The sequence below is a fragment of the Gymnoscopelus microlampas genome, assembly GCF_963454915.1.
Source record: "Gymnoscopelus microlampas genome assembly, chromosome: 20".
NCBI classification, from domain to species: domain Eukaryota; kingdom Metazoa; phylum Chordata; class Actinopteri; order Myctophiformes; family Myctophidae; genus Gymnoscopelus; species Gymnoscopelus microlampas.
The window spans coordinates 27,478,027-27,492,170 of NC_139957.1; the positions used below are offsets into that span (position 1 = coordinate 27,478,027).

Genomic DNA, 14,144 nt, shown 5'->3' on the forward strand with positions numbered 1-14,144 from the left:
GTGTGTGTGTGTGTGTGTGTGTGTGTGTGTGTGTGTGTGTGTGTTTGTGGAGTATGAAGGTGATGTCTTGTATATAAACCTAAAAACATATTAAAACATTGAAATATTATCTTGTTGTATTGTATTGCTGTAGCACAGTCTTGCAGAATATGCCACACCAACATTTAGCTGCATGTATGAGTGAGTGACAAATAAACCCTCTTCAATACGTGACTCATGACAAATAAACCCTCCTCAATACGTGAATTGTGTCATGATGGGTGTTAACAACACAGTTCTGCTTCTTATAAAAGGTGTTTTGAGACCAGAAATGCTCAGACTCTCATAATTCAATTCACCACATTGCTGCAACCATGAAGATGGCTTGGGTCCTGCTTGCCGGTACTCTGTTGACGTGTTCAGGTATGCTTTTCCTATGTTCGAATTTATGATTTAGAGTTTTCTTTAGATATTTAACAGCATATTATGTGGTGCTCTATCAGCTACAGTTGGCTTGATAGATAGGTCATGTTGCCATTGCAGACTACTGTGCTTTTATAAATGTACAATTTTGCATGTTACATTAGGAAATTACACAGGTGTGGGACTGTGTGCCTAATTGTAAGATGTTGTAGTCTCTGTGGGTCTAACTTTTACAGCTTTCCTTTTTTTCTTTTGGTCTGCACAGCCATGACGATTGGCCATGATGACCTTGAGAAAGAGGAAACTTCAGCAGATGGGAGCCTGGTAAATGAAATGATTAAATGATATATATATATTTAAAAAAAACACACATATGACCCATATGCAAAAAGAATATTGATTCATGGAGACATATTATAACCACACATTACAACTAGTGTTTTAACAGCTTAAAGGAGTAGTTCACCCAAAAAATTACATATTTTCTATCAATTGCACACCCCATGAAGCATTGAATTAATGGAGATTGTTTCATTTTTGTCGCATTCCTGAGCCAATAATTTGATGAACAGCTCAATTGAGACTCAATTGAGTCTCCTACTGACCAGCCACCCCGACTCCGTCATCAAATTATTGGCTCAGGAATGCGACAAATACAAAAAGAATCTCCATGAATTCAAGGCTTCATGGGGTGTGTGATTGATAGAAAATAAGTTATTTTTTGGGTGAACTACTGCTGAGCTTCTCTTTTAATGCGTTTTTATACAGTGAACATTGTGTCCGAAAGGTATAAAAAATTGCAATCATACTCTAAATGATTATCTTAACAGTAGGAAATGGCAGAACTAAACATTACTACTGTAACATTCTATGCTACTTTCATTTCCAGCCGGGTGATCCAATGTTTACCACTTGCAAGATCTGCACGTGGGCTCTGAATAAAGTGAAACAAGATGTCATTGATACCAGCAATGTAGAGGTAAACACCATGACACAACCTCAATTATGTTATATCTGCTGTTCAAGATACTGCAGGATGGATGAACATCTACAGTTTGATCCTTGGGCATCACCATGGTTCTTATGTTGTAGAGTAGTGGTTCACAGACTTTTACATTTTAAGGACCCCCATAACTCCAAGAGTGTACAAATGGAACCAAATGGTACACATGAAACCACATGGACCTGGGTCCATGTGGTTACATGTGTACACTCAGAGTTACAGGCACCCCCTCTGGGAACCCTGAGGGTTCCTGGACCCCACTTTGAGAACCACTGTTGTAGAGACATCTTTGATAATAAAATGGACATTTCTATTTATCTGGACTTTTGAACATTTCCATTACAGAAGCTGACACAAGAGCTCCATCACATCTGTGGCAAAATCCCATTTGGAGGAAAGATATGCAAGACATATGTCCACGAGTACTTCCTAAAGCTGGTACTGGAGCTTAAGGCAAATGATGGTGTGATGACCATCTGTGTCAACATCAAGATGTGCAAGTAAGTTGTGAAAAATGCGATTTTGTCACTAGTGTTTACATGTATTAGTATTTTTATGTCATTTGTTCACGTACTATCTGTTCACTAGTAAGAGACCACACCTCTGCTTAAGTTTAACGATTTATTGAAACAAAATGAGATGGACGTGGGACTGGATGAGGAACCCATGGTGGGGTGACGCAGAGTGCAAGTTGGGGAGTGTCTCGGGAGCTGACGGCCATCGTTGCTCTACTCGGGGAGCGGTCGGTCGTCTAGGCTCTGTCACTGTCCCCCCTGGATTCCTGGAGAAGTAGAGACAGAAGGGAGAAGAGCGAGAATCGAGGGGGAAGGAGGAGGTTGGGGTGGCGGAGGACGAACTTGAAAGCGATGAAAGGCAGGAAGAGCCGATCTACAAGCGCAGTACTCACGACCCATGTTTGGTCTGTTGTGGAGCAGAACAAACAGGGGTTGAGAGATCGCAGCTGTATTTATACTGTGGTGATTGCAACGAGGATTGGCTGAGGTGAGTGGAGGCAGGTGTAGTGGATAGGGGTGATTATGAAAGGGGAGTGGCTAGTGAGTGAAGGTAGTGTGGTAGACAGGGAAGCGATGGAGGACGGGGAGTGGCTGTGATAAGCAGAGGGAGGTCTCCACTCCTGAACTTGCGTTGTTATATACAACTGCATTTCACTAGTAAGAGACCACACCTCTGCTTAAGTTTAACGATTTATTGAAACAAAATGAGATGGACGTGGGACTGGATGAGGAACCCATGGTGGGGTGACGCAGAGTGCAAGTTGGGGAGTGTCTCGGGAGCTGACGGCCATCGTTGCTCTACTCGGGGAGCGGTCGGTCGTCTAGGCTCTGTCACTGTCCCCAAAAGAGCTAGTTCGAAGACGTGGATGGCCAGGAGGTGGAGACCGAATGTCTTTAGCTCGGGCACCGTGTCGCATGATCCCCCCTGTCCTTGGACCCTCAATCGGGCGAGGAAAACTCCCGCTAGGCTGGGTGAAGGGAAAAGGAAGAAACCTCGGGAAGGATCACGAGAGAGGGGACCCCCTTCCGGGGCGGACAGGCTGGAGATTATGCAACACGTTACGGTCGTCCTGGGTAGAGATGGGCGTTACGGATGTCGTGGAATTTGGTTCTGTCGTAAATGTGGTAGGCTTGGGAGGACCATCGACCGGGGATGCAAAACTATGCGAACTGCGGGACTTGTAGGACGTGGTGGGGGAACGCCAGGCAGGAGGAGTGGCAGGAGTAGGGGCGAGGTTGAATGCAAGGGGGTTAAGATTTGGCGGAGGCAGTCTCTTTGACGATTCGGCAGAGATCGTCTCTGGTCTTGAGGTGCGGCATTGAGGAATGTATCAAGGGGTACGGCGGAGGATGCGTTTGGAATGGACGGGGGCGAGTCGATCTGAACGTGATGCGTGGTGGATGAATGCACCTGTTGATCGGATTGATACGCTTGAGGGTGAAGGTGAGGGATTCGTGGAACGTGTCGGACAGGCTGGGGTGAGAGATGGGGCTGAGGGATGATCCGTTGATCAGCTGAGAATGAGGTACGTGAGAATGCCATCAGTGGAAGGTGAAGCCTGTGTTGGTGTGAAATTGCTTGGGGGCGTTCCGTGCAGGCTGTTCGGAGTTTTGACTGGGGGGTGACGGAGGCCCGAACGGGACGATGGAGGTATGATGTGATATCGGGGGAGTTTGAACGACCTTTATTGATAGGGTCGATTGTGGCTGTGTTGGCCTAGGAGATTAGGACGCTTCTTTGCGACCATTCATGGCCCCAAAAAGGCACTGCGAAGGCTATTGGGTAAATCGCGGACTGCGGTTGATGGGCGGAGTGGATTAAGGTGTTGAACTCGGGGACCAGGTGGAGGCGAACCGGTCGCCCTGAGGGAGGAGGGAGCGCTCGGCGCCGGGATGCAATGGGCTGAGGGGGGGGGGGGGGGGGGGGGGTGGTTGGTTGGGGGGGAGGAAGGGAGGCGCATGGAGCCGGTCCGAGGGAGGAGCGGCAGGAGGGCGTGCTGTGCCGGTCCGAGGGAGTAGCGAGAGGAGGCGCACATCGCCGGTCCGAGGGAAGGGAAAGGTACGGCGCCGATGGAGGCGCTCGTGGCCGATCCGAGGGAGGAGGAGGCGCGCAGCGCCAATCCGAGGAAGGAGCGGATAGAGACGCATGGCGTCGAGAGGACTGCGTGCTGCGGCGATCCGAGGGAGGAGGAGGAGGCGCACGGCGCCGGTCCGAGGGATGAGGAGGCGCATGGCGCCGGTCCGAGGGAGGGGGAGGCGCACGGCGCCGGTCCGAGGGAGAGGGAGGCACGCGGCGCCGATCCAAGGAAGGAGCGGAGAGAGACGCGTCGGGAGGACGGCGTGCTGTGCCAATCCGAGGGAGGAGGAGGCATCTGGCGCCGATCCGAGGGAGGAGGCTCTGGTCAGAGGGAGGAGGGGGCGCACGGCGCCGGTCGAGGCGTGCGGAGCCGGTCGAGGGAGGAGGATGCGCACGGCGCCGGTCCGAGGGAGGAGGGCGTGCTATGCCGGTCCGAGGGAGACGCAAGCGGCCGGAGGAGGCGTGCTGAGCCGGTCTGGGGGAGGAGGAGGCGCACGGCGCCGGTCGGGGCGCACGGAGCCGGTCGAGGCGCGTGGAGCCGGTCGAGGGAGGAGGAGGCATCTGGCGCCGATCCGAGGGAGGAGGCTCTGGTCAGAGGGAGGAGGGGGCGCACGGCGCCGGTCGAGGCGTGCGGAGCCGGTCGAGGGAGGAGGAGGCGCACGGCGCCGGTCGAGAGAGCAGGGCGTGCTATGCCAGTCCGAGGGAGACGCAAGGCGTCGGGAGGAGGCGTGCTGTGCCGGTCCGGGGGAGGAGGCGGCGCGCAGCGGTGATCCGAGGGCTGAAGGAGATGCGAGGCATCGGAAGGAAGCGTGCTGTACCGGTCCGGGGGAGGAGGAGGCGCATGCCGCTGATCCGAGGGCGGAGGGGAGGGAGACACGTGCTGTCGGGCGTGCTGCGCCGATCCGAGGGAGGAGTTGGCGCACGGCGCTCATCCAAGGGAGGAGGAGGCGCACGGCGCCGATCCGGGGGAGGAGGGCGTGCGATGCCGGTCCGAGGGAGACGCATGGCGTCTGGAGGAGGGTGTGCTTTGCCAGTCCGAGGGGGACGCAAGGCGGCGGGGGGAGGCTTGCTGAGCTGGTCTGGGGGAGGAGGCGGCGCGCAGCGCCAATCCGAAGGAGGAGGAGGCATCTGGCGCCGATCCGAGGGAGGGGGCGCTGGTCCGAGGCGGGAGGAGGCGCACGGCGCCGGTCGAGGCGCACGGAGCCGGTGGAGGGAGGAGGAGGCGCACGGCGCCGATCCGAGGGATGAGGTGAGGGAGAAGCATGGCGTCGGGAGGAGGCCGTGCTTTGCCAGTCCGAGGGAGACGCAAGGCGTCGGGAGGAGGCGTGGTGTGCCGGTCGGGGGGAGGAGGCGGCACGCGGCGGTGATCCGCGCCGATCCGAGGGAGGTGGTGAGGGAGACGCGAGGCGTCGGGAGGAGGCGTGCTGTGCCGGTCCGGGGGAGGAGTCGGCGCACGGCGCTGATCCGAGGGAGGAGAAGGCGCACGGCGCTGATCCGAGGGAGGGGGGTGGAAGTGGCGAGGTGTGGTGGGCACCTGCCTGCGTGCTCGTGGGGTAGTGTGTTTGCTGCTTGCAGCATGACCTGGGGGTGACGGGCCCAGTTTGCTGTGGAACGTGAATGCTCGAAGGATGACTGGAGGTGACGGGTTCGGGTGAGCGTGCAGCGTGAGACGTGGACTTGGGGGAACCCGATGGTGGGGTGGTCGTGGGACGAACGTTGCTTGAGGAAACGGTGTAGGCTGCTTGGAGGATGGCCTTGAGGTGGCGGGTCCGGGTGGGCGTGGGTTGCTTAGGGGAAACCTGGAGGTGGCGGGTCCAGGTGGGCGTGGGTTGCTTAGGGGAAGCCTGGGGGTGACGGGTCCAGGTGGGCGTGGGTTGCTTAGGGGAAGCCTGGAGGTGACGGGTCCAGGTGGGCGTGAGTTACTTGAGGGGAACTTGAAGGTGGTGAGTCCAGGCGGGCGAGCATCGTAGGCTGCTTGGAGGATGGCCTGGAGGTGGCGGGTCCGGGTGGGCGTGGGTTGCTTAGGGGAAACGTGGAGGTGACGGGTCCAGGTGGGCGTGAGTTACTTGAGGGGAACTTTAAGGTGGTGAGTCCAGGCGGGCGAGCATCGTAGGCTGCTTGGAGGATGGCCTGGAGGTGGCGGGTCCGGATGGGCGTGGATGTGTGGCGTCAGATGCTTGGAAGAATCCCGGAGGTGATGGGTCCGGGTGGGGGTGAGGCGTCTGACGTGCGGGGGGAGGGGGGGGAGAATAGAGTGGGTGGGGCACTAGGCACCCGCCGAGCTTGAGAGGTAGAAGGGAGAGAAGGGAGGAGGGGGACGTAGACGTTGGAGGGAGGCGAGGCGGGGGGGAGGAGGGGGGGAGACGTTTTTGGAGGGAGAGCGGGGGGGGGGGAGAGTAGAGGTGCGGGGCACTAGGCACCCGCCGTGCTTGAGAGGGAGGGGGGAAGGCAGAGGGGGGGGGGCGTAGACATTGGAGGGAGGCGAGGCGGGGGAAGCCTGCCGGGGGGGGAGGCGGGGGGAGGGGGGACAGAGGTTGCGGGGCGCTGGGCACCCGCCGTGCTTGAGAGGTAGAAGGGACGGACGAGAGGGGGGGACGTGGACGTTGGAGGGAGGCGAGGCGGGGTGAGCCTGCCGGGGGGGGAGGGAGGGAAGACGTTTGAGGGAGGCAAGGTGGGGCGGGCCTGCCGGGAGGGGAGAGCGGGGGGGGGGGAGAGTAGAGGTTGCGGGGCACTGGGCACCCGCCGTGCAAGGAGGGTGGGAAGGCGGGGGGGGGAATAGAGGTTGCGGGGCACTAGGCACCCGTCGTGCAAAGAGGGTGGGAAGGCGGGGGGGGGGAATAGAGGTTGCGGGGCGCTGGGCACCCGTCGTGCAAAGAGGGTGGGAAGGCGGGGGGGGGGAATAGAGGTTGCGGGGCACTAGGCACCCGCCGTGCAAAGAGGGTGGGAAGGCGGGGGGGAATAGAGGTTACGGGGCACTAGGCACCCGCCGTGCAAAGAGGGTGGGAAGGCGGGGGGGAATAGAGGTTACGGGGCACTAGGCACCCGCCGTGCAAAGAGGGTGGGAAGGCGGGGGGGAATAGAGGTTGCGGGGCACTAGGCACCCGCCGTGCTTGAGAGGTAGAAGGGAGAGAAGAGAGGGGGGGGTGGACGTTGGAGGGAGGCGAGGCGGGGCGAGCCTGCCTGTGGGGGTTGGGGGGGGGGTGGGAGGAAAGGGGGAAGGGAGGGAGGCGCACGGCGCCGGTCCGGGAACGGAGGATGCATGCTGTGCAGTCCCGAGGGAGGGGGGAAGATGGCGCTCGGCGCCGGTCGAATGTGGGGGGCAGGCGGTGCCCGTCGAATAGGGGGGGGCATGCGGTGCCCGTTGAGGGGGGAGGAGAGCACGCTGCGCCCGTCCTTGGAAAGAATCGGCATGCTGTGCCGATCCGCGGGGGGGGCGCTCGGCGCCCGTCGAATGTGGAGGGCGGGCGGTGCCCGTCGCCTGGGGAGGGACACGCAGTACCCGCTGAGGGGGGGGGGAGGGCGCGCTGCGCCCGTCCTTGGAAAGAATCGACACGCTGTGCCGATCCGAGTGGGGGCGCTCGGCGCCGGTCGAATGTGGAGGGCGGGCGGTGCCCGTCGAATGGGGGGGGGCAGGGAGGGAGAGGGAGGGAAGCGGCCCAAGCATCTATACAAACCTGCCGATGAGGGGGGACGGGAGTGTCCTGCGGCGTGCAGGTGCACTGTGTAGACGGCGAACAGGTCTGCTTGACCTCCGTTGAGTGGCTTGACTCTGGGACATCGACCAGCAAGGAGGAGGAGACTCCTCGAAGTGAACTAGGATGTTAAGGCATAGAACGAATCAATGCGAGAATGTGATGCTTAAGGACTGAAACAGTAGCAAAGTATTGAAATGACAAATAAAGTTCACTCTCCTGTATGGTGATGATGGCTGGAGGTGTTGTTCGGAGGAGCTTGTCGTCTGGGGCGTTCGGTAGACAATAGCGGAAGTAGCCGATCTACATTAGAAGCTCGCTCGACGGATTACTGGTACTTGATAAATGGACTTTAAATGAAGTTCTTATCGAAAGAATAATGTAGTCAACGAACTTGAAAGCGATGAAAGGCAGGAAGAGCCGATCTACAAGCGCAGTACTCACGACCCATGTTTGGTCTGTTGTGGAGCAGAACAAACAGGGGTTGAGAGATCGCAGCTGTATTTATACTGTGGTGATTGCAACGAGGATTGGCTGAGGTGAGTGGAGGCAGGTGTAGTGGATAGGGGTGATTATGAAAGGGGAGTGGCTAGTGAGTGAAGGTAGTGTGGTAGACAGGGAAGCGATGGAGGACGGGGAGTGGCTGTGATAAGCAGAGGGAGGTCTCCACTCCTGAACTTGCGTTGTTATATACAACTGCATTTGTGTATATTTTAGGCCACATGAGCTTTTGGACCTGAGCTACTGAAGAAGCTTCCTGGGTCCACAACATGAGATAGCCAGAACTATGAATAACTCTGGTTATTAATCAGATGATCTGAGAACACAATTCAAATGATCATGACCCGATGAAGCTGTATTGACATGAAATGCATCGAAATGCTCTTTTTTACCTGCATCCTGCTATTAAAAAGTCTAACTGTCCGAGATGCTCCTGTGCCTTCCTTCCTAACAATTAAAATTCTGTCAGCTTTACCTGATTTCAATGTATGAGTATTATGTATATTATGTAAAGAAACACAACTGTTTATTGTAAAACACCAAGTATAACTAAGAAACAAGGAACACAACAAGAAAACACAACAGTTATTGTTAAAAAACATATTTTTTCTCTGCACCCAGATTTGCTCTTTGATTTGAGAGCAAACAGAGGGATGTTTAATGTCATCAAAATACAAATCCGTTATTGTCATATCTTAGTCATTAAATAGACTCTTCGCGCGCACGCGCGGGAGGGACCCATGCGCGCGTGCATGTGTCCCGTGCATGTGCCCCCCCCAGGACTAATGTGAAACTCCGCCTATGAATCTGGCAAAAATAATTCAGCTTTCATGAAACCGATTCATCGCTAATCCTGGCCAAATTAAGCCAGGATATGTGTTAAATCCAGGCTTAACCCCTATTCTGCTTTTGTGAAATAGACACAGGTCAGATATATTTTACATTTATACAAGTAAGACGCGCGAACGCTGGAAGCGAACGCAGTTCTATATTTCAGCCACACTGTAGTAGTGAACACTGGCGCACTCTGTCTGGCGGCTGCACACAGGTAGTGCAGCTGCTATATTTCAGTGACGGAGTTTTGAGTCACATGGGGGCGCGAGCCAATGAGAGCGTGAGTCACATGGGGGCGCGGCTGCACACATACTGCACACAGACTACACAGAGACACACACAAGCCGAGCCGAGTTGGGCGGAGGCGCGGCTTCCTTCCGCGTTCGCAACCAAGCTCGTGGAAGCAATGTCATTGGGCATCCAGGTGTCAATCAACTCTAGTCAACATAGCAGGTTCTGACAGGGGGTGGGACTAAAAAAAACAGGAAGGAAGACAGTCTGAGAGTGAGAGAAACAGGTGAAAACAGAGATGTCTGTTAAAATCTGGAAAATGAAGAGCTAGGGATTAATATCAGTGTGGATAGGATATATCAGCATGTTTGTGTGTTGGAGCTGGGTTTTCACTCAGTATTTCTACCATAACCAGCAGTCAACTAACACACTAGCCTGGAGGAGAAGAGATTGTGTGAGACATTTCAACATGTTTCTGAGTGAGTATGGACGCTATCTGAGAACTGTAATGGGGACTGGCCATTTGGCGTACCGGTGTGAGTACACGATAAAAAAATATTTTTAAAAATGTTTTAGGGTTATTACGGTCATATCCGAGTCGCGCAGCCCAATTATTAGTTACGTTAATCTTTGGGCTGAGATGCTTTCCAGCAGGCGCCTCAGTGCGGCCGCAGAGTTCATGTGCAGGGCTGGGCTGGCTCAGTGAAGTGAAAGTCCGGACCAAAATGCCAGGGCTGAATTTTGGTCCCAGTCCGGCCCCAACAGTTAGTTAAAGTATAGGACCTTTATAGTCCTAGAAGGCTGTGATACATTTAATTGACACAGGAGGGCATAGGAGTGATGTGTGACTTTGTATATGGAATACATGGAATGAATGTAATATCACAGCCATTGCAGGACTAGGACCTTCAATAGTGTTGTGGTGTTTTGGATAGTGTGCTTCAGGACCTGCTACCAAAGCTGTTACAGTAGAGGCGCTCAGGACTTGTCACTGCATACCAGAGGATCCAAGTGGACACAGACAGGTGCGGTACTGGGTTATCCAGACCAGCACACAGACAGACAGGTGGGGTACTGTACTGGGTTCTTCAGCACACAGACAGGTGTGGTACTGGGTTCTTCAGCACACAGACAGACAGGTGGGGCACTGGGTTCTTCAGCACACAGACGGGTGGGGTAGTGGGTTCTCCAGCTCATCTTGTTGGGAAACTGTTTGCAGCAGCTGTCTAAAGTTTTCAGTTCAAACGAACTGAGAGACAGTACTTTCATTGACGATTTCAGATTTCAACTCTGACAAGCCTTCAGGACAAAAATAAATGTGGTTTGTGAAGCTAACTGTGAAGCTAACTGTTAGAATCATTTAGAAATGAAAGCAGAGTTGTGACAGGGTCAAAGCAGGGGGGTGAAACCAAATTGTAACATTTTTTATTGATGATGAAAAACCTGTATTACGCACTTAAAAACATCATTCTCTTAACTATATTTCTGCACTGCATGTTTTATGGTTGACAATGTATTTCCCCCCGGTCCCCGAGCCACTTGACATTGGACTCCCCTATAGGCTGTGTGACATTGGCCTTGTGACAGCGGACGGCCAATATCCCCAGGTCACGCTGGTGGCAGAGCGAATGAGGGCGGAGTAGGGTGTGGCCCACCTTATTCAAAAGTGAGCGCGAGCCACTTGGACAGCAGAGAGACAGGCATACAGGGCAGTGTGGAAGTGACAGCCAGAAGGGACGGTTGTGCACAGGAGGAGCAGACATACCACGGAGCAGAGGTGGGGAATACAGTGATCGCGGCACGTACCAAGCCACCAGCAGCGGATGGTGAGCAGACGGCGCAGTAGCAGCAGAGACGGGGAGGACAGACAGACGAACCAAGGAACGGAGGAGAGGTCCAGTGGCGATAACGTTGCGCGCTTCACACCCTCAAAGCCAGACGTACAGTCTGGCGGGCGAGTAAGTGTCCTTCTATGCAACGTTACCTTTATAAACCCACGGTCCTAAACCTCATATGTGAAATATACCTGAACAGATGAACTGGTTCTAGTTTCTATGATTGCAGGCAATACGCACGAAGACAAGAAGAGGCAGTGATTCCTGGCCTAAACCCCCGCTCCAGTTAAACCCCATATAAGGACATTCCCACCTTTTGCATTGAACCGTGATGAGTATATGACATATAGCAATTGAATTGGCACTTGGCACTTTACTGCTTCAGTAATAGTTGGCACTTTAACGCTAAATTCATTATTTATTTGCTATAGTTTGCACAAGCCCTGTCTGTTTTTAGTGTTTGGTGATTGTCTGTATTCCTGTATTTTAGTTAGTTAGTGGGCGCATTAGGAGGTTGAGGTTTTAGAATTAGTGTTATATTTTGTTTATGCTTTTCAATATTTTATGGCTTATAGACGCCACTGTATTAGCTTAATAAAATAGATTACCTTTTTATACAAACCTGTTTCCGTCCAGCTTTCTCCAAGGGATATGTGTTGAAGTGTTGTTCTCATTTAAAAGTATTGTACTTACCTGGGTAAACTCGAACCTGTGAATAGCCTAAGAAAGAGTGTTACAGAGGACCCTACCTCTTAAATAAAAAGGTGGCGTAGTCTTGCAGTACCTAACAAACAGTATTATTCTCACAGTAATTACGCACCCCGCACTTTACCGTGCAACTGATATTTTATTGTTGTGAGTTTAATGTGTATTGTTATTTATTTATTATTGAGACAAAGTAAAGAGTGTCAGCATTCTAAAAAGAAGTGGCAAGTTACATGTGACAACCTGGCCACCGTCACATATTTGGCGTAGCGCGGCAGGACTGGGTAGAGAACAACACAAAATCCCTAAGAGAAACTGTATTGAAATTTTGCTGTTTTGCTGCTTTTTGTTTTGTTTTGTTTGGTTGAATCAAGAAAGTAATGATGATGATGCCAGTGTATCCAGGGGCACCGTGGCTACCTAAGTTTTCGGGCATAGAAGGTGAGGAGAAATACAGGGAATGGAGAGAACAGATTAAAGGATTATTGGGCACTCAGGATTTAACAGAGGAGAAAAAAGTTGCTTTTGTAGTACAGACCCTTACTGAGGAAGCTAAGCGACAAATTAGTGTAATTGACAAGGAAGATCGCAATACAGTGGCCAAAGTCTTTAAATGTTTAGACACGTTGTATAAAACATCTGTTTCTGCTTCCCAAGCTCGTGCCTTGTTCTATGGCTGTGCGCAACGCGCAGGCGAAAGTGTGCAGGCTTATATTTTGAGGCTTAGAGAGTTGTTCTGCGGGCTGCGGCGGCTCGACCCAGACACCGCTCCCTCCGATGCCATTCTGCGAGAGCAGTTACTTGTAGGACTGTCTGAAGGCCCTCTGGGTCAAGCCTTAAGAATATATGCCCGTCGAAACCCCACAGAAGACTTCGCCGCCCTAAAAAATGAGGCCTTCCTACTAGACACTGAACATAGAAGAGAAGGGACTGCTGAAATCTTGTGCCATGCTGTTAAACCTGTCTCTATCCCAACACCCTCACAGGAATCTGAATGGAGAGAGAAACTGAAACAGGAGATTATGGAAGACGTCAAATCGCAAATGCAGGGGTTTACGCAGGAGCTCATGAAAGAGATCAGACCGCTCCTTCGACCCAACACCACCGATACACGACCTCGCGGTTCGCCTCCATCTGAACGACGCCGGGAGCCGTACCAACGCAACGAGTGGGATGAGGGAGGTAGGCCGATCTGTAGGAGCTGTAGGCAGTCTGGGCACATTGCTCGCTTTTGTAAATCTGACCCCAATCATTTAAACTAGTACGCCCTGTCGCCGAGGTCCGGGAGACAGGGGTGCAGCGCGCACTCGCCAGATCAAGGGCTAATGAAGTGTTTATTGGGGACTGTCCGACTATTGGGATCACTATGGGAGGAGTCCACTTAAGGGGGTTACTGGATACTGGGTCACAAGTCACATTAATGCAGCAAAGCTTATTTGAGGAAAAGTTCTCACACCTAACGTTGGGAAATGGGCCCCTTGTTTTTAAATTACGCGCCGCTAATGGTCTTGACTTACCGTACACTGGCTATGCCATATTGGACCTAGAGCTGGAGGGAATGAAGATCCCAGGGAGAGGAGTTGTAATCGTGAAAGATGAACATTGTACTCAACCGCTGATTATTGGGATGAATGTCGTGAACGCTGTATGGCATGCCCTCTTTAAATGGCCTGGGAGGCCTGTGTTTCCATGTCAGCAGGGAAGGACGCTGTGGAAGGACGCATTCGCCACCTGTAGGAGGGTGGAGGCAGTGACGAACGAAGATGGGTCCATCGGTTATGTGTGGCCGGTCGGCCGGCGGAAGATTCGAATCCCCGCGCAGAGTGAAGTGATGATCTGGGGCCGCGCTTGGAGAGGACCAAATGGAGCGGACTACGAGGCCTTGATGGAAGCCTTGCCGGATGGAAAAGATTTGGGAGTGGCCCGTGCCCTCGTCACGGTGCGCCACGGACGTGTTCCCATACGAGTGTGCAACCCACACGCATATAGTCTGGTCCTGGACCGCCACCAGAAGCTGGGGAGGCTGTACCCGGTGGAAGAAGCGGATGTCCGAGGCGGCAGGGACCTGAGCCTGTCCCTGGGGACCGACGGAGAGGTGGAAGTGGCCGTAATCAGTGTGGAAGATGATGGACCACTGAAGACCCTGCCCGAAGAGATGGAAGTGTTGACGGAGCGTGATGACCTGCCGGAGGCGCAGAAGAGAGAGTTACACGAGATGTTGTGTCGGTGGAAGAAGGTGTTCGCCATCCATGACGAGGATTTCGGACGGACGGACGTCGTGCAACACCAGATACCGACCCGAGACGCGGCACCCATACGAGAGCGACACCGGCCGTTGCCGCCCTCCAT

At 53.6% G+C, this 14,144-nt stretch overlaps 1 protein-coding gene across 1 annotated transcript; it reads left to right on the top strand.

Moving 5' to 3' along the window:
• The first annotated feature begins 330 nt into the window (after positions 1–330).
• Positions 331–8,628, top strand: LOC311035765 (antimicrobial peptide NK-lysin-like). Its single transcript, XM_084044189.1, has 5 exons — positions 331–402; positions 668–726; positions 1,292–1,381; positions 1,751–1,905; positions 8,407–8,628. The coding sequence occupies exons 1-5, from the start codon at positions 354–356 to the stop codon at positions 8,435–8,437; spliced, it is 384 nt and encodes a 127-aa protein (XP_083900315.1). The 5' UTR covers positions 331–353; the 3' UTR covers positions 8,438–8,628.
• Positions 8,629–14,144: the final 5,516 nt, after the last annotated feature.

Coding starts and splice junctions, on each gene's coding strand:
- LOC311035765 (XM_084044189.1), top strand. CDS start 354: ATGAAGATGGCTTGGGTCCTGCTTGCCGGTACTCTGTTGACGTGTTCA. Junction 403..667: donor TACTCTGTTGACGTGTTCAG/GTATGCTTTTCC, acceptor TGGTCTGCACAG/CCATGACGATTGGCCATGAT. Junction 1,906..8,406: donor GTCAACATCAAGATGTGCAA/GTAAGTTGTGAA, acceptor TGTATATTTTAG/GCCACATGAGCTTTTGGACC.